Source organism: Macrobrachium rosenbergii, chromosome 30, assembly GCF_040412425.1.
Source record: "Macrobrachium rosenbergii isolate ZJJX-2024 chromosome 30, ASM4041242v1, whole genome shotgun sequence".
NCBI classification, from domain to species: domain Eukaryota; kingdom Metazoa; phylum Arthropoda; class Malacostraca; order Decapoda; family Palaemonidae; genus Macrobrachium; species Macrobrachium rosenbergii.
Genome location: NC_089770.1, coordinates 28,543,270 through 28,567,773, shown reverse-complemented (window position 1 = coordinate 28,567,773; position 24,504 = coordinate 28,543,270). Strand labels below are relative to the sequence as shown.

The 24,504-nt window shown below is 36.7% G+C and overlaps 1 protein-coding gene across 10 annotated transcripts in view; it reads right to left on the bottom strand.

Annotated features, from left to right (window-relative positions):
• Positions 1-24,504, bottom strand: part of LOC136855148 (uncharacterized) — a 501,815-nt gene that overhangs the window by 133,434 nt on the left and 343,877 nt on the right. For all 10 annotated transcript variants that reach the window (XM_067132044.1, XM_067132047.1, XM_067132045.1 and 7 more), the window contains exon 3: positions 2,516-2,593. In XM_067132044.1, coding sequence (XP_066988145.1) covers positions 2,516-2,593 — 78 coding nt within the window. The remainder of the gene's footprint in view (positions 1-2,515; positions 2,594-24,504) is intronic.

The window sequence follows — 24,504 nt, the reverse complement described above, 5'->3', positions numbered from 1 at the left end:
ATACAGCTTGTTCACCTTCAAGTATTTAGTCAATTTATTTCCCCAGCCCACTGAGAATAAGCATACTGAATTTTTTCATCATGATGAATATAAGTACTATACAATACAATGTCTCTGATACCATTGCTATAACTGTAAACCCATGACATCACAAAAATGTTTTGCACCATGTTGTCTTTCTTTTCCTGTTGATATTATTAATCCACCCCCCTTTTGAAAGGAAAATCACCTTACTTTCACTGAAAGACAACTCATTAAAAATTCAGCCACTCCCTGAATACAGTACTGTACACGACTTTTACAGCATCATCCACCTATTTTTCTTTGTACTCTCTTAACATTTCTCATGTTTCATTTAACTTCTTATCTACACCTTGTTCTACTTAGCTTTCTCCATCCCCTCCTTAACTATTTCTAAAATTCCTTCTCATTTTTATTTATTCCTTATTGTATCCCAGGTCTCACCCAATATCCAGGGATTTTGTTTTGTTATTCCTTATCCTAGTACTTTACTACTTTCCAGCTCAGTGAAAAATGATAAACATCCTCACTGATTGATTGCCTGTTCCTCAACAGGGATGGTTTCTGTGTGTGACTGTAAATCTATTTCAACATTCAGCTGCAATAGCCTCTAAATCTTCAAGAAGCTTTACTGTATTAAACCCAGTTTTAGTGTGATGATAAAAAGTTTGTGCTCACTGTCAACATATACTCCTCTATAGTTCCTTACATTCCTTGAGCTCTTTTTCTCCCTTGATTAACAGAGATATCCATGTGTATTTATTGGCCACAAAAAAGTTCCTCCATTTATAAGACCTGCAGCACAAAAATTAATACAAGTACTGTATATATTACACCCCATTTTTATCTGTAGTCTCTCCTAGGCCTTCTTTGTCAACAACTTCCACAAATTTACTGTTCCTCATTCCTTTTGCATTCATATCAATTCTACCTCTTCTTGGTATTTACTATAATCTAGAACATTGTGTAACTAAATAAACCTAACCTTTTATTTCTTCAATATTCATTTGTCGGTGCATGGCACACAATATTATTCATATTGCAATTATTTACATGTTGCAAACAGTCACTTAATTTAGTGTTTATTGCTCTCCAGTCAGCCATTGCCTTTTCTGCATTTTGTGTTATGACTTATGATCATGCCTACTCTACCAATTCAGTTTGCTCTTCCTGAATAAGTATACTCTCTTGTTTATCCCATTCCTTTGCATCATAATTCACTGGAAAGCTAGAAGTCCAGTTCATGTTCCTTAAATTCTCTACCTTTTTCAACTTTCCAATACAATTCAAGGTTCTTACATTCAAGTTTTTGATTTTCAATTTATCCTTAGTACTGTACATATTTATAAACTAGGAGATTCTTGGCACCCAATGCCTAAGACCTAAGCCTGAGGGGCATTTTTAAAATGCCTACTCACTAACATGGCAGAATCCCTGGAGGCTACATTAGCTAAATAACCAGAAGACAGCCAGTTCCTTGTAGCAAATAGTACAGTACCTGGCTGAAGTGTGAAGACAATTATTCCCAGTCAGTACAGCCCCACTTTCACCCCTCCACCATTTCCATAATTTGCATTGATATAAAGTAATAATGTATCAGATTGTAGCTGTTTACAGTAAGTAATACAGTATTCATATGAATCTTAAAATTTGTGAATAGTTCTACTTTTAAACAAATGCTAAATCACATCAATGATAGCATTAAAACCATTACTGTCCATACACTGCCAAAAGTACTGTGGCCAAATTTGGAGCTAATTTGACTTATTAACAAAGGTCAGCAACATATGGTAATATAACAAATGCTAACTCTTATTAATCAGTATTACAGTGTTAACTACAGTACACATATGTCAACATACAAGTCATGAACATTATTACATAAGGGTTTATGGATGTGAATAATAACGATAAGACCAAATTCTTAGAAGCAAGGTTATCATGCCCTCTGCCAGGCCAATTTGATTGGATATCAGGTCATTAACCAATGCTAAATCCCTGTTGGTTTTAACCATGTTCATCCACCATGCATCCAGAGCTGTAGCTGAGAGGACAAAGCACCAAGCACCTCAATCTACCCATTGCTTAAATCAATTAGGCTCCCCAGGGTATCCTACTTACAAAGATTGAAATTGCAGGATAATGTTGCCTAAGTTTACTAAACACAGTGAAAGTTTATCAGCTTTTGCATAAAACATGGCTAGACTGCTCAAACTTATATATATAATAATTCAAGCTGCAAACCCTTTCATTAAAATCCAAGCAGGAGGCACTGAACTGCGATCAAATTTATTAAAACTGTGTCATACCCAATTTTCTGTTTATAAAATACACCTCTGTGTAGTCTTGCCTCGCATATAGCTCCTTCCTTGCCTATTCTGGGCTCAGTAGCACCTTAAGATTAAAGGGCTTAAAATAAGTATATAACACCTATTGTTTTCAAAAGAGCATAAACAGAGGGAGTAGATTCTATTAAGGGATTGTGAAAACATACCTGCTTGATGTGTTCGACTAAGGCAGCTGTTTCCGGCGTAAAGCCTTCTGTGTCGACCTCGAAAGTTAGCTGCTCGCGCTGTGAAAGAGACAACAAAATTAGGAAAATAAAAAATTATTAGAGAAAGCAAAACAGACAGAAAAAATTTGGGATAGAAAATGGGTAAGTAAGTCCTATGATTTATTTATTTAGGCCTAGGATCATCATCACCTTTGAAAATGGTATGTCTAGTTGCAAAAGTAGAAATGCCTATAAAGAAAGCAGCCTAGTAAGAAAAATGAACAGAAATAAGGAATAACGTGTACTGTACAAGAGACATAATACAGAAAACAAATAAAATAAATTTTTTCCGAGGACGGAATAATGAATAGAAGTACGGAATAAACTGTACAAGAGGCATAATAGGAAAAACAAATAGTCAAAGTAAATACTGTATGGTGAATAACATATAAACTATGGTGTGAAACTCATGTCTCACACACACACACACACACATATAAATCACACATTACCACAGGTGAAAAACAAGAGATGGGGTGTAGGTCCTGACTGGTTTCGACTTTACTTCCAAGCCATTGACGAAGGAATGATACATAATACAGATGCTCCTCTACTTACAAACGAGTTACATAACAAACGGCTGTCCGCATCTTGATTTGTTCATAAGACCAACTTGATGTATGCAGTCAATGCATACAGTACTATTTATGTTTTTTCATATACGTATACAGTATAGTGCTCCCCCACCTTTTCGCAGGGATAGGTTCCAGAACCCACCATGGAAATGCAAAAATCCCCTCTTAAAATGCTTATAACTGCCAAATACCCTGTACCCCTTACACTAAAACACTTATAACTGTCTATTTTGAAAGTTCACTGCCTAATTTAATAGTTCAAACAAAAATATACCTTAAATTATAACACCAAAACAATTTAATATCAATTCAAACAAAAATACACCCCAAACCATCTTCCCAAAACACCCTAAGTCATCTCTGATTAGTATCCTTTTACAACTGTTACTCTTCTGTATATATGCCCCTTTAAATGATAACAATTTCAAAATATTAATGTAAACACAGCAAAATATCTATAAAATGTTTAATACAAATTAAATAAATCTGTCTTACAGAACATTTGACAACTAATCAAGTTACCCTTGTCTACATAAGCATAGTCATTTTCTCTCATAATATTGAAGTTGTTCTGTTTTCTTTATATATCAGTAAAAACAATTAAAATTATAACTTTTTTTCATAGCACAACACTGTTTATTCATTAATTACTGTATTTTTTCATATTGTGTTTGTGACTGATACAGATTTTTATGATAAAATTAATTTACAGTGTATAGTAGAACCCAGGTCTTGACCGTACCAGAACTCGACATAATCGGATTTCGAATGAAATGTCTAGTAAATTTTGCGTCGGAGTTCAAATAACAAACCAGAATCCGACCCAATGAATCATATGATGTTTGTAAACAAAAGTATTTTGGTCAGCTGCCGCTAGTTGGCGTTGTTGGTGGCGTTCTTCCCACACGTATTTAAAAGCGTATAAAGCCCAAACACGCTGCTGATGTTGTTTTTCAGTAGACTCTGTATGAAATTTACCATAAATTAATACTGAACGAAAACAATGTTTATGTAATTATACTGCGATACGCCACCAGGATGGCGCTTTGGTTTGTTTACATCCTCTCATGCCACAAGCTGCCGAGTGCTGACATAACTTAGGAAATTTTTCTTAATTCTATGATAACAGACATACAGTAATTTGGCTAATTTTAATACTGTATTATTAATTTACTGTAATAATCAGGCTTGTTTTTCAATGTTATTATTATTAACAACAGTTTTTGTGTGTACCCATTACAGTACATTCTGGTAGTGCCTACGGGCTACCTAGCCTAGCCTATGGCACTCGGTCTACCATTGGTAATACAGCCGCATTGCTTTTAGGCCAATTTTTTTTATACAGTATGCATTTAAAAATGTAAAAATGCTTCTAATACCATAAGTTATTTAACTCTGAACTTATTTAATTGTAATTTGTGTAATGTTTTGTATAAAAAGGCAAGGTTGGGGTAATGACTGGTGGTCAGGAACGGATTAATCCATTTTCAGTGATTTCTTATGGAAGAAATTGATTCGGAATTAGACTAAATTGAATCTTGACGCTTCTTCTGGAAAGGATTAGCGTCGAGGACCGGGGCTCTACTGTACTTACACTGTAGTAATGTATCTACAAAATCTGTGAATTAGTGAAAGTTCCCCGTGGAAAAGTGAATAATGTGTTCCACAAAAATCCGTGACAAAATAAAGAGCAAAAAGTAGAGTGCAAAAAAGCAGGGTAGCACTGTAAAACCTAAATATATTAAGCAAATTAAGATGATAATAATACAGTAATGTACAGTTTTCTAAGCCTTGACACCAGTGTCACAGGCTTGACGTGATGGATGATGAAAGGGGGAGAGGCGGTGTGGAATTACAGGGTGGCAGGTCATCAACGTCAATGTCTTCTTAAGGCAGGATTTCTTAGGCATTACTTTTCTTTTGCATCACTTTCTTCGGGAAGGATTGCTTTGGCAAGCATTTCTTTGACATCACTTTCTTCTTCATCTGGGGAGGAAGCATGGGGGGAGGCTCTTGAGGTTGAAGGCACTTGCTTGAAGAATTGGTCTAAGGATGTTTGTGTTGTTTTTCTTTTCTTTCCATCATATGTATATATGATATGATAACACTGGATAGCACCACTGATGGTTGTTGCTACTTTTGAGAATCTCTCAACATTTTGGTCCTGATTCTCAATGCTTTTTCTATAAGAGAAAACCCCTCAGCCATCAATTTTGTTTCAAACTTCTTTAAAGGAAAAACTTCGTTCTTCTTCTGTTCTTTACCATTTCTTCTAGTTCCATTAAATCCTCATTCATCAACTCCTCTGAATGGCTCAAACAACTCTTCAAAGTCCTTTCCTTTAAGTCAATCTGTAACTTTTCACTTATGTCAATAAGATTGTTAACAATTCCCTTTTAGCATCACTGATTAAATCCTCTGAAGTCATTGACAGGCTGTGGGCTAAAGTCAATTTCATGCTCCATTTATGTTTATGTCACTCAAAATTGCAGCATCAATATTCTTTTCTACAATTGTAAATGCATGTGTAACCCTTCCAGAAGTCACATAAGGTCACACCTGGGTTATTTACCTCCTTCAATGCTTGCCTGTATGTATGGCGAGTGTAATATTTCTTGAAATTTGCTATTACGCCTTGATCCACTGCCTGAATGAGTGAAGTTGTGTTCGGGGGTAAATAAACTATTTTACCATCCGGATGGTAATCTCAGTGTGGTGGGTGACCAGGGGCATTATCCACAATCAAGAGAATCTTGAAAGGAATCCAATTCTCGCGGCAGCACAAACTGACTTCGGGAACAAAGCAATGAAAAAACCAGTCTTCAAATACAGAAAGAGTAATCCAAGCTTTGTTATTGGACTTCCAGATTACAGGTAGAGGACTTTTTGCAATATTTTTAAGTGCCTGTGGATATGCTGCATGATACACAAGGAGAGGTTTTAGCTTTAAGTCTCCTGATGCGCTGCTACCCAGCAGTAAAATTAGCCTATCCTTCGCCGCCTTAAATTCTGGCATTGTCTTCTCTTCATGGCTGATGTACATTTTTCTTGGAATTTTTTTTCCAGAAAAAAATTTCCTGAGGGATATAACCTTCCTCATCAATTAATTCCTGGAGTATCTTGGGAAATTTTTCAGCTCATTCTTTGTCAGCGCTCGCTGAATCACCAGTAACAGATACATGATGCTAGTTAGCACGTTTTTTGAAACGATGGAACCATGCATGACTTGCAGCATATGTTTCATCTTCAGCACTTTCGCCAGCCTTAGCCTTCAAGTCATTAAAAGGGCTTTTAGTCTTTCCTGAATCAGCATTTAGGCTATAAGGTTTTACACATCTTGTCTTATTTTGTTTATCCAGATAACCAAATTGTTTTTCTAATTTTTCTAACACCCTCCCCCTTCTCTTATTTATAAATGATGACTGCATTATCACAGCACTTTTTACGTTCCAAAATTCTATCTTTTATTCTTAAAATTTGAGCCGATAGTCGAGCGATTCATATTATAATGGTGTGCTACTTCAACCATTTTTTCACCATTTTCTAATTTCTTTATAATTGGCACTTTGTTTCCATTGAGATAGCTTGCCATCATTTTACCACTACCACTATCTTCATTCTTTGGGGTGATGTCGCCATTATGGAACTTTCAGAGATGTTTTTGTGTGCAATTATGAACGTGGTGCATGGGTTTGTTTGGCACCTCTGTCCGGACTTTAAGTTCAAATTTATGGATAAGGCATGCCTGTTTTTGTAGTTCAATTTTTCCATACCTGAACAGACTCCATCTGATGGAGCAATACTCTGGGGTATGTAATCCAGCACTTCAATTTAGCTTTCTCTGGTATCTAGCAAACGTGATCTTCCATGCTCCGAGTAATTCTTGGACTTTTTCATTAATGAAATATCCCCTCTCCAGAAATAGATTTTTCATAACAAAATCACAAAATCATTTTCTATAAGAGAAAACCCCTCAGCCATCAATTTTGTGTCAAACTTCTTTAAAGGAAAAACTTCTTCTTCTTCTTCTTTGCACTTCTTCTAGTTTCATTAAATCCTCATTCATCAACTCCTCTGAATGGCTCTCAAACAACTCTTCAAAGTCCTTTCCCCCTAAGTCAAGCTGTAACTTTTCATTTATGTCAACAAGATTGTTAACAATTCCCTTTGCATCCTTGATTAAATCCTCTGAAATCATTGACAGGCTGTGGGCAGAAAGCCTTTCATGCTCCATTTATGTTTATATACCTCATGCCATACAGCAGTCAATGAATTCTTTATACAATTGTTTGATGTTAGAAATCCTTCCAGACACTCACATGGGGATCACACCTCAAATGGTTGTTTGTTCCTTCAATGCTTGCCTGTTTGTAGTATACATATTTGTGAAATTTGCTAATACTATGATCCACTCCCTTTGTCAAGTGAAGTTGTGAAGCTTATTGAGTAAGCAAATGTCTTTTTACCTTGTTCTTTATGAATGTTTTCTTTTAAAGGATAACTTGTGACCTGTGTGACATGGTTTTCACACAATCAGGTGCCCTGTGTGACATGAGTTTCACACCGTAGATTATATGTTATTCAAATATTTACTGTGTGAACAAAGTGATGAAAACATGCACTTCAAATACAGATAAGATAATATCCATATTTATTATTGGATATAGATTACAGGTATATAACTTTTATGCATATATTTTGTAAGGTATTGTGGATTTGTTAATTTAATTTTGTAACAGCCTTGTGTGGCTTGTTTGTTTGCAGTTCCTGCACTCCTGTGATTTCGTTTTGCCGGTGTGAGGTGACGTTTGCCGCCAGCTTTTTTCTGCAGTGTCAGTCAGGTCCAGGGCAGCAGCAAGTCAGGTTCATAGCAGCAGAGATATCCGTTCTCGGCAGCAGGAGTCATTTGGATGGGCGACAAACTATTCCTTTGTCACCTGTTGTTTTCGGCGGATACATGATGACTCTTAGCGTCTTTTTGTCGATGAAACCATGCATGACTTGAGCACGGGGCTCATCTTCAGCACACATCCAGCCTTAGCCTTCAAGTCATCAAATAACCCGACCTGTTTGAATCAGAGGAGATCTACATCTTGTCTCCAATGTCATCCACATAACTTTTCCAATTCTACCACCCTGCTGGGATTACTTATAAGATAGTGGCATCAGTGAGAAACATGTTGTCCTGGCAAAGTATTTTTAATTTACATTTAATTTATATTTTAAAAATGGTCACGTGACCAACAAAAGCCAAAATGATTGTCTGTCAACAACAAGTTTACGTGTTTGTTGTATCTTTTATTCCCGAAAATCATGTGCGATAGTTGGAGTCCAAATGAAATTATAACGTTTTGGGAATTACTTCAATCATTTTTTCACCATTTTCTATAAGGCACATTGATTAATGAACAGAAACAAGCCTGACATCCAATGAGATATGTTAGCCACTTTGATGAAGGAAGGTCTTCATGTTCCCAAAGTTGAATTTTTAAGAAAGAAAATTAAGGTTATTATAAATAAACATGATTACTTTGTTATTGTCAGAAAAAAAACATCAATGGAGATTACTTAGTGATCAATGGAAGATCAATGGCATAATTTTTGGGTTTTGATTGTTGGGCTTGTTATTTCATTATAAATGTAGCTGTTTATTTGAGTAGAATCAAATTTCCCATTGCCGTGTTGCATGAAAAACTATAATGGTTTATATTATGCTTTGTCCTTAATATTCTCTAAATTAAATTTAATTTAAATCATAATTGTTCATATACTTTCTTTTTGAATTCTCCTAAGTATTTTGTGATTTATGTGTATATAACTACATATATAAATATATACAGAGACAGTTTGCTAGAAATAAACAATGCATAGTTTGGAAATTGCAATGTATTTCTGTCAGTAGGGATGTTCAGCCATCAAATGATTGCCTGCAGTACTTTCTCTGGCAAAAATGTTTAAATATTTTGTTTTCGGCACCTGAAGGTCTGCAATGTGATGCAAGACTATCCCCATTGCCAAATAACGCAAGGTTATTTCAATTTTAATCCTTGCTGGGATATAGTTTCTCATCGGGTGTTTTATATATATGTTCCTAAAATATGAAATCCATTTGTAAAATGTCTTTTATATTCTGTAGGATTGCTATTTCTGTAATTTAATTTTTGTAACAGCCTTGTGTGGCTTGTTTGTTTGCAGTTCCTTCACTCCTGTGATTTTATTTTACTCACCCATATTTTGCTGCCAGCTTTTTGCCTGTCAGTTAGGTCCAGGGCAGCAGCAAGTCAGGTTTATAACAGCAACTGAGAATCAATTCCTCGGCAGCAGAGCAGTGGACATCTTGGATGGGCAACAGGGATTACCTACCTGTTGTTTTACTTGCAGGGTAGGTGGAGGACCTCTTCTTGCCTGTTAGTTATGACAGCTTCCTGATGGCAGCATGAGGATGTTTCAATGGCTCAACCATGGTCATCTGTGTGAGGATTTGTTCCTTCGCAGGCAAATGGCTGTCTTGACGACTCGATCGGGGTCATCTGTTTTGTGGATGTGTTCCTGTTCTGCAGCCAGTGGCTGTCTCGATGCCTCGACCATGTTCGTCTGTTGGTCCGCATCCTCGCTGACGGTGGTGACCATCTCGACTATTCTTCAAGTTTGTCTATTTTTGTGGTGTGCTGCTTGGGTGTTGTTTATTTTACTGCTCTTGTTTATTATGCTTCTTGATTTTTTATTTGTTATGCTGTAACATTTATTTTACTGCTCCTGTATTATTTGTTATGCTGACTGTTTTTGTATTATGCTGCTAATGTAATATTTTTTATTGTTATGCTGCCTTTGAATTGTTTATTGAACTATTTAAGATTTAATTATTTGGGTTTTGATTGTTGCTGCCTTTGTTATTAATTCATTATATGTATGTTTATTTGATTTGTTTGTAACTGGACCTGACTCACTTGTACATAATGTATATTATTTTGTATAGATAATAAATTAATCTTAATGCTGTAGTTTGTGGTTTGTTCTGCTCCCTCTTTGCTTGTCACCTTTCGTCAGTCATTCCAGCCCAATTGCTTGTTTTTGTTTTGAACCTGCTGGTCTCTGAAAAGACGAGACCATTATATATATATATATATATATATATATATATATATATATATATATATATATATATATATATATATATATATATATATATATATATATATATATATATATATATATATATACTGTATATATATATATATATATATATATATATATACTGTATATATATATATATATATATATATATATATATATATATATATATATATATATATATATATATATATATATATATATATATATATATATATATATATATATATATATATATATATAATAACAACATTTTTTGCTACTAGAAAGCATTATATCTATCAAAGGAGCAACTGAAAGTAGAACATCATTTTCAATATACATTTCTTATCGAAACACACCAATCTATCGGGAACCCATCTTTCCCATCACCAGGGCTAAACAAACGTAAACATATATAAAAAATATAGTACATTAAAACGCAAAAGCCTAAGAGTAAATATAAAGATGCAAACATGCAAAACATAAAATAGTAAAGGAACCAGCGATTAAAATATAATAAAAATGAGACTAGAATATATGTTACACAATCACGTAAAACAGTATGGGGGATGAATACATAACAGGAAGATCACTTGAAGCAAGAGTTCACACAACTTAAAAGAAACCGTGTACATTGAGAAGTCAGTAAACTTCATACATACAAAAATAACTAAGCACAGAAAAGACTCACATTCGCAAAAGACATAAAATCATATAAAAATGGAAATAGCGCTGAGCAACAAAGAGACTTACTGATTAGAGTTTGTTTTAGGCTCCCAAAATCAGAAGTCAAGGAAGACGCAAGGACGGTGTTTACTTGGCTCGAAGAGAGTCAGGAATGATCTATTAGGCAATATGCAAACGAACAAAGCTCGTGGAGTGATTGAGATTTTGTGACAGTTTAATGGAAAGTGACTCGAGATGATTTGGCGATTGAGGTGCAATTTCTAAATCAGAATAATCAACACGATGAGTGCATGAATGCGCAAGGTTACGAATGCAGCAGATTTCTTTTTCATTCTGAGAACAGCCAGTATGATAGCTGGCACCTCTAGGAGAATGCGGGCAATTCCACAAATATATTATAGCAAAGTGCATTAATTCCGGAAATTCTTTGAATATGGACATGCCACCTATTTTACTGGTTTGATTTATGAAATTTAAACTGCCAAGCCAAACACTGGGCCAGTTTCGGCCATTCAGCGCTTAACAATGAAAAGAGGGAGTTGGAGTGGTTGGACAACAAGATAAGAAGATAACAAAATAAAGGAGATGAAGTACAGTGATCTAAGGGTGGAACTGGAGGAAAACCCCACAGTTACACAAAGAAGTAATAGTTAGAGATGTCTGAGGGCAAGACTGGATAAACGGAAGTGGGAACGAAGGTTAAGTAGAATGCTAAACAGTGGGTGCAGCTAGGAGGCGAACGGACGATGCTAACACCATTTAATAGTCTGCAATGCAGTGACGGCGCTATTCCCTATGGTGACATGTGCCTGTTACCGATGGATTAAAAAAAAACTTCAGTTCGCAAAGGATATAAACCTGTAAGTTTTCAAAAGCTTTACATTAAACACTGTTAAACAAGTAATTCAATGTAACTGGCGAAGATACAGTTGTTTCTTACACGTATCTAACGACACAGCCTTTGGTTTGAATATTTTTTTTAATTTTGGGTAATTTATCAAACAAGCTAGAGAGATAACAGCTGTTCCTAAAATATGATTTCAAAACTTTTATTAATTTTCTCTATGGAATCCACCAATCTGAAAATAGACGCACTATGGAATCCACCAATCTGAAAATAGATTCACTATGGAATCCACCGATCTGAAAATAGATTCATTCTTGAAATCAGTATTTCCAGAAATGCCAGCTACCAGTTGATGATCTTGCTCTTAGTGAAAAGCATTCACGTTCTAAAAACAAAAGAGCAAGATGTTTATCCTTCAAAAGAACAAGGGTACCATCAACATACCGTCTGTAACACAAGGGCTTAAAAGATTCCGAGAACTGATCCACAAACAAGTTTTGAAGGTGACACAAAATGGTATTAGAGAACGTGGATCCTTAGGGGGAACCACAAACATATCGTCTATTTGTTTAAAAACATTAATTGTTGAAAATGAAGTGAATATCAGGTAGTTATCTAAAAGGGTCGACAGTAAACCAACGAAATAAAGACGCCTGACAAGTCTGGTAGGATTAAATTTGTGATTTCTGAAAGGGGAATAAAGTTAATAACGAGGAATATCATAAAACACAACGAAACACTGAGCTGAGAGTATGCACACAGGGATAAAACACCATTGGATGAAGAAATGCCCAAGATACTGAATCTTTCAACATCTAAGAAGATATCCGATACAGGTTCTCTTGAGCTGGAATTTAGTGAGAGAAAAAATGAGCACTCTAACTAAGGTTTAGAAATCAAGCAGACGGAAATTGTATACAAAAGTATGATTATACATCAGCACGATAAGTGCTGTTAAACGAACAGGATTCACGGTATGACAATGAAACTATACATCAAACATTATGCCAATCTGAGAGCAAAACATCAAGAATATTAGAAGTAATGTGGCAGGATACCGTGAGAAATGATACACAAGGGAAATTACGGAAGTTCCGTATGCAGGTGAAACAATGCTGAAAAGGCGATAGAGATGGTCTGGACATGTCCTTCGCAGAAAAGTATGTGTGATGCTTCACTTGGGCTCCTGTGGGCACCAGAAGAGTTGGAAGTGGGAAGACCCCGGCCTACCTGAATGAGAACTATGTGCCGAATGCTGAAATGTGTGGAGATTTGTGGAAGACAGAGAAAAGGAATGACGCTGTGGCGGAAATTCACAGAGGCCCTTTGCGTCGCACATCGTCGGAGAGGCGATGACGACGCCATATGCATGCTTGTGTATGGCTGAGTGCAAGCATAAATATTATATACTGTAAAAGCATATGTACCACTGGGGCTAATTACTAACTACGTAAATGTAAGGAAATAAAATTACCTGCAGTTCATAACTACCCAGACTGAAATTTTACCCTGAAACGAGAAAGCGCGGGAGGCCAGAGGGGAATGTCTGTTGCCATATTCTCACGATGCGACGGAAAACACGCTCCCACAATATGCGCAGGCGCGCAGACACAATTGTACAAATTTATTCAACCGCGCTTCGTGGGATCTGACCTTTACGGGTTGACGCAGCTGCGTAGAAAAGACCGGAAAGAAATGAATAAAAAATAATTGCTTTGTTTAGATTTCTGAGTGTGACGGAAACATTTTGGAGAGAGAGAGAGAGAGAGAGAGAGAGAGAGAGAGAGAGAGAGATTGTCAGTTCTCTGTGGGATGGAGTTGCTAGCCCCAAGACCTTTTTAAACTTTGCTGTGACCACCTGTCATACAACTACCAAGTAAATAATTCTCAGCTTAGGTTAACAAAAGAACAGCAGGCTTTAAGTGTGTAGCCTTCCACCCATCCTTACCCATTAGTCGAACTTGGGTACCTTTGTATGAAAGGCAAGAAGGATACGACTCATCACACAAAGGGGCCAATTTGCAATGCCCTGATTTGATCGGGACCTAACTGCCACTTACCAGTCAACCCAGCTGTGAATAGGTAACATCTCCAATTTGAAGCAAGATAAAAGCATGGGGCTAGCAACCTCATCCCTAGTTATGCGCTGGAAACCAGGAGACTGGTCTTTTTTGTGTCAATCCTCTAAAAGGCACAAGACAAACACACCTACCTACCTACTAAAATAAACAAACTCACGCATGCATATACTGTACTGTGTGTGTGTGTGTGTATATAATATATATATATATATATATATATATATATATATATATATATATATATATATATATATATATATATATATATATATATATATATATATATATTCTCTCTCTCTCTCTCTCTCTCTCTCTCTCTCTCTCTCTCTCTCTATATATATATATATATATATATATATATATATATATATATGTGTGTGTGTGTGTGTGTGTAAAACCATAAGCCATTTTTACTCAAGGGAGGACTCAAGAGAGGAGCACAAAGGCAGTCATTATCACTCTCAGCTTTCAGCTAATGAAAGATTGACAAACCCCTTGAGTAAAATGTTCCACATCAGTCAGTTCTTATGCCTTCATAGATCGACTGAATTTTGTTACCAAGCAGAACAAAACTTCAGGGGTCTAGCCACCACTTGTCATGCCATAAAAGCTCTCTCTCTCTCTCTCTCTCTCTCTCTCTCTCTCTCTCTCTCTCTCTCTCTCTCTCTCTCTCTCTGCTTCATTAATGGCATATGGCGGAGCCATTGTTCTGCCGTAAAGTCCCATAAACCGCAGCTGGAAGGAAAGACGACACGCGCTCACGCACGCACACCTATACACAAGGGTCGTGGTAGAGACGGGGTAAGTCGGGTAGTACTTAAAGGGCAATGTTGTCTGACAATGGTCGTCGAAAAAACAATAATTCCCAAAAGTTGGGAACTTGCCATACAGGGAGATAGAGAGAGTTCTCCTGTACATATTAATAGGGGATCAGAAAATTTATCAAGTCCATTTTATCTTTACTACTAAAACTAATTGACACACATCTTCAATATATTATATTCAAGACTGTAAACGGTAGCAATACATAATATAATTATTTATATATATATATATATATATATATATATATATATATATATATATATTATATATATATAATATTATATTTATATATATATATATATATATATATATATATATATATATATATATATATATATATATATATATATATATATATATATATATATATATATATATATATATATATATATATATATATATATATATATAAATTAATGTTACATCCATCTGTATACACAGGGTACATTGAAGACGAAAAATGCTCAAATAAATCAAAGGAAGGAAAGACAAAAGACCGTGATATTTTGGGTACTCTACCCATTTTCAAACAATGATGGTGTTGGTCGTAAAATGGAGAATTATTTATACAAGATGGAATTTTTATATCACAGGCAGTTAGAGGAAAGGGTCCCTTAGGGGACGACAAGTGACAATCTACTGAAAACAGGGTCCAACAAGATACGGTCAGTCTTGAAAATATCTGGTCTCGGAAATGACACACTTATGTAATCAATTTGTGATACATCCCAGTTTTGACTACGGTTAGTAAAGGGTACAATCAAATGATTAAAAAGAGCAGAATTTTGTTGTGTCTTTCACCGCCCTCTCAGGATGCATCCTAAATACAGTAAAACACGTGATAAAAACACGGCGGCAATTCATCTCTTAATTATCACAAACAGGTGGATAATAAGTCAACGACCGTAAGTGTAGAACGAACCTCTGGCCAATTCTGGATAACCACATGAAGCACGGGTTAGAACTGCCAATAAGTCATTAACTTCTGTTCAACCTGTTTGTGGTGTCATAACATGTTTTACTGCAGTGTGGACGCGACCTTAAGACTTTCATTAGTGAACGTGATATCCCTTTAAAGCCCCGATCATGTCACTGAAAAAGCGGTTTCAAGAGGGAATAAAATTTTATTCCGTACACCTGATGCGAGGCGACAACATACATACAGCAACCAAAATCCAGTACCCGGATGGTATCAACAAGGCTACTGAAACGAGGGAGTAGTCTTTTCAGCTACCAAAATACCATAAGTCGACAGTCAGTTACTGTATGTCTACGGGAAAAATTAAACAGGCAACGTTTTTGTTGTATACACTATACACTGCAAGGGGTGTGATATACCATTTGTGGGTTGCTATTTGTTTCAGTTAATAGCATGAATTCGGCCATGAGGCGTCACAGAGGACATAAAACCATGCATCTCTGAATGTATTATGAATAAATTAACGCCCTCCCTCGAGGACTAGCAAGAACAGGATAGACTACATATGACTGCACACTATGTACAATGGCGTCATTTCAGATTTTTCTTGGGGGGGCTGGGATGGCAAAGGTTTAGAACTTGCGGGGTGGCGAGCGAAGCGAGCCCTATCAGCTGGGGGTAAGGAGGCCGTTGTAAGGCCCCCCAAGAAATTTTTGGAAATTTGTGCGCATTTTGAAGCCATATAAGAGCTGTATTGAGTTAAAAGGCTAGGGGGCAAACCAAGTCTTGGGGGGCGGCATCAGTGTCTTGAGGGGGGCAAATGCTCCCAGCCCCCCAAAATGACGCCCATGACTATGTAGTCCATGTAGAAATCCATTCTTGTAGACTAAAATGACCAAATCTACGACTGTTTTCGTGTGCACACAACCGACGTGATGTATTCATGTCACACTAAGTTTAAAATTAATCAACACTGACAAAAATTTATCATTTTTTTTCGACCTTTGCGTATCTGGCTAATTATTACGCCAATTAACTTTCAATGTGAAATTTATCCAGTAAATTAAATTTTTTTCCCAAATGTGACAGTACATTAGACTTCCCCTGAAATTGTTCAGTGAAATCTTTGTATCAAAATAAACACCATAAACACGAAATTATATAAAAAAGGAAGATTTTTTCTTTTATATTATGTGGAAGCTTTCACAGTAAGTTTGTTTTCCCACCTCGTTGAATAATAATAATAATAATAATAATAATAATAATAATAATTATTATTATTATTATTATTATTATTATTATATTATTATTACATATTGATCTCAAGGGAGGGCGCTCAGGCCCGTTCCCCGAAAGTCTATTGTGGCCCTGCTGACCTAGCAATCAATTAGGTACCAGGTGGTAAGTAGCCTGCGGTGAGTCGGTGAGTCAAAGCGAAAGGAAGAAAGGCTTTAGTTTAAAATACAGACGACTAAAAGTCTGAATCGTCCACCAAATCACTGAGATAGATTTTATTGTTTAACATGACGAAATTATTTCATGGCCCAATAACAGTTACAGGATCCAGTGAATTTGTATTCCACCATAAGTGATCGTACATTCAGTATTAATAGCCACACCAAAAATTCTCTACTCTGTGATACGCACAGATGTTGGACTATAACCAGAGAGAGAGAGTGAGTTTTTATTTTGGCGCACAGGTCTGGCGATCCCATCACCAACTTCCGACGGTCCAGTCAGGTCAAGTTGGCGCCGAGGCTTATGATGCAGCGCTAGGGTAACGTTTGTTAAGTTCACAGATCGCGCCGGGCGTACAACCCACCAGTCTACCCAACTGTAAGCGAGTAGCAGCTTCTGCTAGAGCAAAGAAAAAGGACGTGGTTTTAGCAACTCCAACTATAAAGTCTTACTGAGAATCCAAAAAAGGCTGTACCCTTCTGACATCGCCCCTTCCAAAGGGGAGAAGGCCAGTGAAGGAAAGATAAAATGTTGACTGCAAACTGAGAAACTGGCAGACAGGCTGGCACCCACACAGACACGTGGAAAAATTACAATCTCAGATAAAGAGGCAGACAATCAGATATATGTACAGACAACATGTAGAGAAAGACAGACAAAAAGCAGTTGCAAGACATACGATAAGGTAGACGGATATATAAGCGAATGCGCAGAAAAATAACATACAGATGAACAAACGCACCTAAAGACAGACAGACAGACTGACAAACATAGATGTAGAGACAGACAAGTACACAGACAAAAATACAGGGAGAAAATGTAAACACACTTATCAACCACAGCAATAAACAGGGTCAAGTAGAGACAACACAAACAAACGGAGATATGTAATAGACAGACATGTGACCACACAGTTATACAGACAGCCAAGGAAGCATTTATAGAACCACAGACGCACAGATGGACAAAGGATCAAACAAAGACGGACAATCAAACGGTTAGAGAGTCAAATAAACAGGCACATCCAGACAGGCGGCCATTGTGCGTTGGGTGTAATTTCATACGACAAACACCACGTACAATGATGCTAAACTTGGCTGGAAAAAGTGCGTACATCAAAAGGGTGCTACACAATCTAAACAAATCACCAGGAAAAAATCCGTTCAATGTAAACTAACGATAAATGCTAAGTCATTCACAGTAGGACGTATAACGAGTTAAACTCGTGGATATGTGTTTGTATGTCTAGTCGATTAAGGAAAAGCAATGACTGATACGGTATTAATGATGGCAGGGATGACTTGTCAAAACTGTCTAAGTATGTATGTATAGTTGAATGTGTGTATGGATGAATATGAGCAGCTCTTGACATACTGCGCAACGGAATTTAAAAACCCCGTTCGGATGGCTTTTGTTGATTGCAAGATGGCACTTGACAATGTCCACAGACCACTCATATGGAAGTCTTACGTCACTATGGTAGATGCAAAGTTAACGTTGTTGGAATATTCTCCAGTTAATTTACAGTAAACGGTGGTGTGCTGCAGGACGAATGTTGTCACCTTTGCTGTTTGCTCATACTCATAGATTTTATAATGAAAAAATGGTCGGAGATGTAACAGAGGGTTTAGATTGGAGTAATAAAATCTTAATACTAGAATACGCAGATGATGCCGTTTTAATAAAAAAAAAAGCCACAAGAATTACAAATTTTGCTTAATAGCACGCATACTATGTCTATAGAAATGGCACTCAAAAGAAATATTAAAAAAAATAAAACAGAAGAAATGAGACAATTTGCACAAAGAGATGAAATAACATTAGACAGGGAAATGACTAACTGGGTTGAATCTTTTACAATATTTTTACAATCATATATGGCAAAGGTTTTCTTAAGTTGGAGTTTAGTGAAACACTAAAAACAGCAAATCAAACAACGGGAAAGCTGAATAAGATATGGATGTCAAATAAACTGAAAGTGCATACGAAAGTATGATTATGCGAAAGTCTTGAACGATCTATATTGCTATACGGACGTGAATCATTTTATGGACCTGAAAGATTTTGCCGTTTTCCTAGAATAAAGCATATGACGAATCAGATGGCAGGATAGAGTCAGCAATGATATCATAAAAGAAATGACGGGAAGTTCCCTATGTACATGAGATGATGATGAAAGGAAGTTGGAGATGTCCTGGATAATATGTCCTTCACAAAACTCCTGGAAGAGAAGTGAGTGAGTGACGGTGACAACTGTGCTCCTGCGGTCGCCAGAAGAGTTGGAAGACCCTGGCCCGCTTGAATGAGAACCATGAGAAAGAGACTAGAGATGAGTGGAGATTTGTGGAAGATAAAGCATCTGAAAGACACGAGATAAAAATGACATAGGCAATTTGCATCTTGCGGCGCTGGTGGGTTGTGAATGTGTGTATGTATATATATATATATATATATATATATGTATATATATATATATATATATATATATATATATATATATATATATATATATATATATATATATATATATATATATATATATATATATATATATATATATAGAAAGAACGCTAGCACGAGCACCCAGCCATAAAACACCTCAGAATTCACTCCATGCACAACATCAGAAAAATGTTGAAATAAACTGCTTAATTTGAGCCGTAACAGAACCCACCTACACCTAAGCGCCTTTTCTCAATAATCGGTTTTGACGTCATGAAATAACAATGACGCCATCAAATGGAAATGACATCATTCCCTTTATACGGCACATATGTTCTGAAAGCACTTCTACTTCGGTAACCTTTAACATTACGGCAAAATACTGAGGGACACACCTGTCGGCGTATTCATCTTTCGCCACAAATTTAGAATTCAGCATCATTACCGTACAACTTTACTGGGAGAAATATAGTTCTGCTGCAATGTAGTCCTTTAAATGAATTCAAGTTGATCCTTCACAATGAATAAAATGCATAAATAAACTTACACGCACCCGTAAGCATTCACATCTCATACATTTCTTATCCATGCACGCACACACAAACACACACGTCGCTTTCAAGTTGACCTACAATTTGAGAATTCTTGATGCTCACTTATTAGGCAAACAGGTACCTGATCATACATATATTATTTGATATACAAATCAGTAATTGGACAGACAAACAAAAGATATAAAGAAATGAAAAAAAGGAAAAGTGAATAATCATGCTTTCATGAATAAGATGCAACACTTACAGACGTCTGTCACGGCACCTTTACATTTTACTGGGATTTACTTCAAAAACCTTTTCACTCAATTAAAACCTTCCCTGGTATGAATAACACAACACTTTTCTAAAATTTTGTGAAAATACTGAATTTAACACTGGCATTCAATAATGAATATTTTAGATTCCTTCTTTCTAAACAAAAAGTGTATACACCAACATCTTATCTTATATATATATATATATATATATATATATATATATATATATATATATATATATATATATATATATATATATATATATATATATAATGTATATATATATATATACATATATACATACTATAGATATATACATTGTAGATAGATAGATAGATAGATAGATAAAGAGTATATGAAATACGGGTCACAGTCCAGCAGACATTGTGTGAAAGTAGTGAACTTGATAATGAACAAATCAGATTAATCCTTCATAATAATAACTGTCACAAAGTGACATTTGCTTTCTTCTCCCGTGTTTCCGAAGTCCTTTAACCTGCCTCTCCTTAAAAGTCTGTCATTACCTGCCATAAAAAAAAAAAAGAAACACTGATCATGATATTAATCTCAGTTTTACGTTGACCAATTTGTGTGGGGACAGCAAAAACCAGATAGGCAGGAGAGCAGCATACACGTCTCAGTCGGAGCATCTCGATAATCACCTTTGTTGCAGAGTAGACTTTTGGTTGAAGAAAAAATTGACCGTCCCTGTTTCCAGTGTTTTCTGTCTCAAATCAAGAGACCACTACTCTAGTTATGTGTCCTGAAAATTTGGTTGATCTTCATCGAAGGAACATCACCAATGTCAAAAAAAGAGGTCTTAGATTTCATTTTTCGCGGTTTATTCAAGAGTTTCTCTCTCTCTCTCTCTCTCTCTCTCTCTCTCTCTCTCTCTCTCTCTCTCTCTCTCTCTCTATATTTCATCCTTTATCACAAAGTTTCCTTCCAAATATTTAATAATATCTTCCATTTCACGTTCGGTACCAGAAAATAACTGCACCTCACATGGAAGATAATGATTTCCACACGAGATGATCGAGTTGAGAAAACAAAGGGAACCTTCTGCCTCTCTTTGGGAGGCTGGAATAAAAAGAAGTTAACCGCAAACTACTGAAAAAACTGCAGCTCCAGAAAGCGTTTCATTTTTGCACCCAGCACAAATGGACTCTCCTAGATTTGGCCCATGTGAAAGTCCCTGGTTACAAATGGATCTTTCCTCTTCGGTCCTCAGGCGGCTGTAACGTGCCCCCATAAAGATTCCGTGTCATTCTCATGGCCTTACGGATTAACACCTGGCTCAAAACGGAGTTTATTATCAATCAGGGGCTCATAACCTCTTCCATGGGGTTCGCTGGTGGGCTCTCAGGGGATATTTCATACAGTGACATCATATTCCCTTCCACTTTTGCGTAGTATTCTGATGCACACTGATTAAAATGTTAGAAATTAGATGCGTAACAACTTTCCTTGAAGATCCACTTTATGGTGGACTAGCCTCAATAAAAGGCCATTTTTTCTTTAATTTCACGTTAATTGGTCTAAAGGTAGATGCTTCTGTAAGTCAAAGGCAAAGGAACCTTCTTTCAATCTACGTTCGCTTTGAGAAACAGATGGCCAAGTTTCTTTTTCTCTCATCTCGAATAGGGAAATCCTCAAAGCAAGAAACACCGACCGTCTTCTCTTCCATCTTCCTCAAGTCCGGTCAAAGGAAGGAAGGAGATGCAGCATCTCCAAGTCACTGCTCTCGAGGTCTCTTGATCTTGTGACGGAATGAGTGTGGGATTCTGTCAATGTGGGTAGAAGAATCTCTGGAGCAATTAAAAGGTTGCAATCTCCAGCTTTAATCCTGCTTGATTTCTTTCAAGTTTCTTATAAATGCGTTCTTTCTTTAGTGGGTGAAATGAAAACTGTTACTCTGCCTATTAAAACACAGCTGTAGGAAGCCATCATGAATATAATTTTTCTTTTAATCCTGTTTCTCATGGAAAATTGTCTAACCTATTCACTTTTGAGAAAGAGACTCGTTCCACGTTAAGCACCTCCATTACCCTGCCTCTGTTAAACATATCTTTGATTGGTGGCGTTGCAGCTGTTTCTTCCTAAACAAACACCAGCATCAGTAAAATACTTGGAAAGGTATAAAGTATATCAAAAAGCTCATCTTTTCCCAGTTTCTATTCTTCTCAATTTTGAAAAATAACATTTTGTTTTTTACCGTTACCTCTTTCATGCAGTAGAAGATACTGAGCAGATGTCACCTTCCCAATTAAAATATAACAATGAGAAGTATTTTGTGTTCTAACGCAAGTCACCCTTCTTTGGACAATGTCATTACAACAGCCGTTTCCTTGTCACTACTGCGTTTTATAAAGTATTGCTTTTCAACACCTGTCCTCCATAATTTAAGCAGTCTCCTTCGTAAAAAGAATATAAGATTATATATCTCTTCTACTCTGAAAAAATACCTTCTTTAATTTGTATGATAAAGCGAATGCTTTTCAACATGATTCACACTTTAAAAGTTCTGCTCTTTCAACACTGTCTCAGAAATTGCCCAAAAATTCTCTTCTCAGCTCCTTTGATGAAACCAAAATTGCCTTTTCCCTCAGCCCAACTCCACTTCTTAAAAACCATTCCTTTTAAACATTTCCTTTTCACGGATCATGAGCAGGACTGACAAACTTCAGTGTTCCATCTCATCTGTTAACGATGCTCATATTGACTGCCTCCAGAGGCTCGAAGGGACGTCTGAGTGCCGCTGAAGCTCGTCCCTCCTTCAGTCTACCTGCAAGTTATTAATAGGTGAACGGGATCTTAAAGGAAGTAAACCAAAGGGCAATCAACAAGCACCAAGACAGTGCAGTTCCAGTCTCTCTCTCTCTCTCTCTCTCTCTCTCTCTCTCTCTCTGTAACATCTGGCTCCATCTCATTTTCGAACACAAACATCCTATTCTTCTTTTCCATTTATCATCCTCTCTCTCTCTCTCTCTCTCTCTCTCTCTCTCTCTCTCTCTCTCTCTCTCTCTCTCTCTCTCTCACACACACACACACACACACACACACACACACACACACACACACACACACACACACACACACACACACACACACACTATTCAAGACAAAGAAAGGGACCCAAATCAAGGACAGCTGACAGAGCAATTGAGTGAATGAGAACCCCCAATTTACACAGGTCAGACTTTTTTTTTTTTTTTTTGAGCGTGGCTCAATGACTCCCAAGAATTCGAAATGAAGGCAATAAGTGCAATCAACTGTGTACATATTCACGGCACTGACGGCTAGATTAAGTTAGGTTAAGAGTTAGATCTGTTTTCTGACAGCTAGTTTTCTTTTTCTCCTAAACATTCTACAATAAGATTTTATGCTGTTCACGTTATAAAAATCACACTGGACAGGAGTGATGATGTCAGAGAAGGAAAAACTTCTGTGCAAGAATTCTCGTCAAAACTTCCATGCCACTAATCTACCCACCCGTGCCACTGCAGCGACTATGCACAGCCCCAGCAATGGATGCCATGACGCTGAACCTCTGGTATCAGATATCATCGTTCAAGGACAAATATTATGATTTAGTGAGAGAGAGAGAGAGAGAGAGAGAGAGAGAGAGAGAGAGAGAGAGAGAGAGAGAAGAAGATTGCACAAATAAATTCACTTCAGTTTACGGTATACACACAATTATTTATAGAGTAATAAAAAAATTAAAGATACAGTGTGTAGGTACAGAAACACGTTTTATACAAAGATCCACTTGCCCATTAACACACCAGTGCACTCTCTCTCTCTCTCTCTCTCTCTCTCTCTCTCTCATGAAAGTGAAATATGGATGCTGAATACGAATAAATGATACATGTGAACGGGTGGATCAGAGTATCCTGAGAATGTTCGGACATGTGGAAAGAATGGAACCCGGCAGGTGGTCCAGATGAGTGTGTGATTCAAAAATGTCAGTCGGAAGGAGAAAAGGAAGTCAAGGAAAGGTTTGGATTGACGGAGTGAAAAGGAATTGGAAACGGAGGATCTTCACGTACTCGAAGTGCGAGAGTGCGCGCCAGAAAGAAGTGAATGGCGCAGTCAGTGTAGGAGGGTCAACGCAATGCTGATGAGCCTTCTGTTTAGGAGCAAGAGGCAGCCAATATTGTGGAAGTTTTCT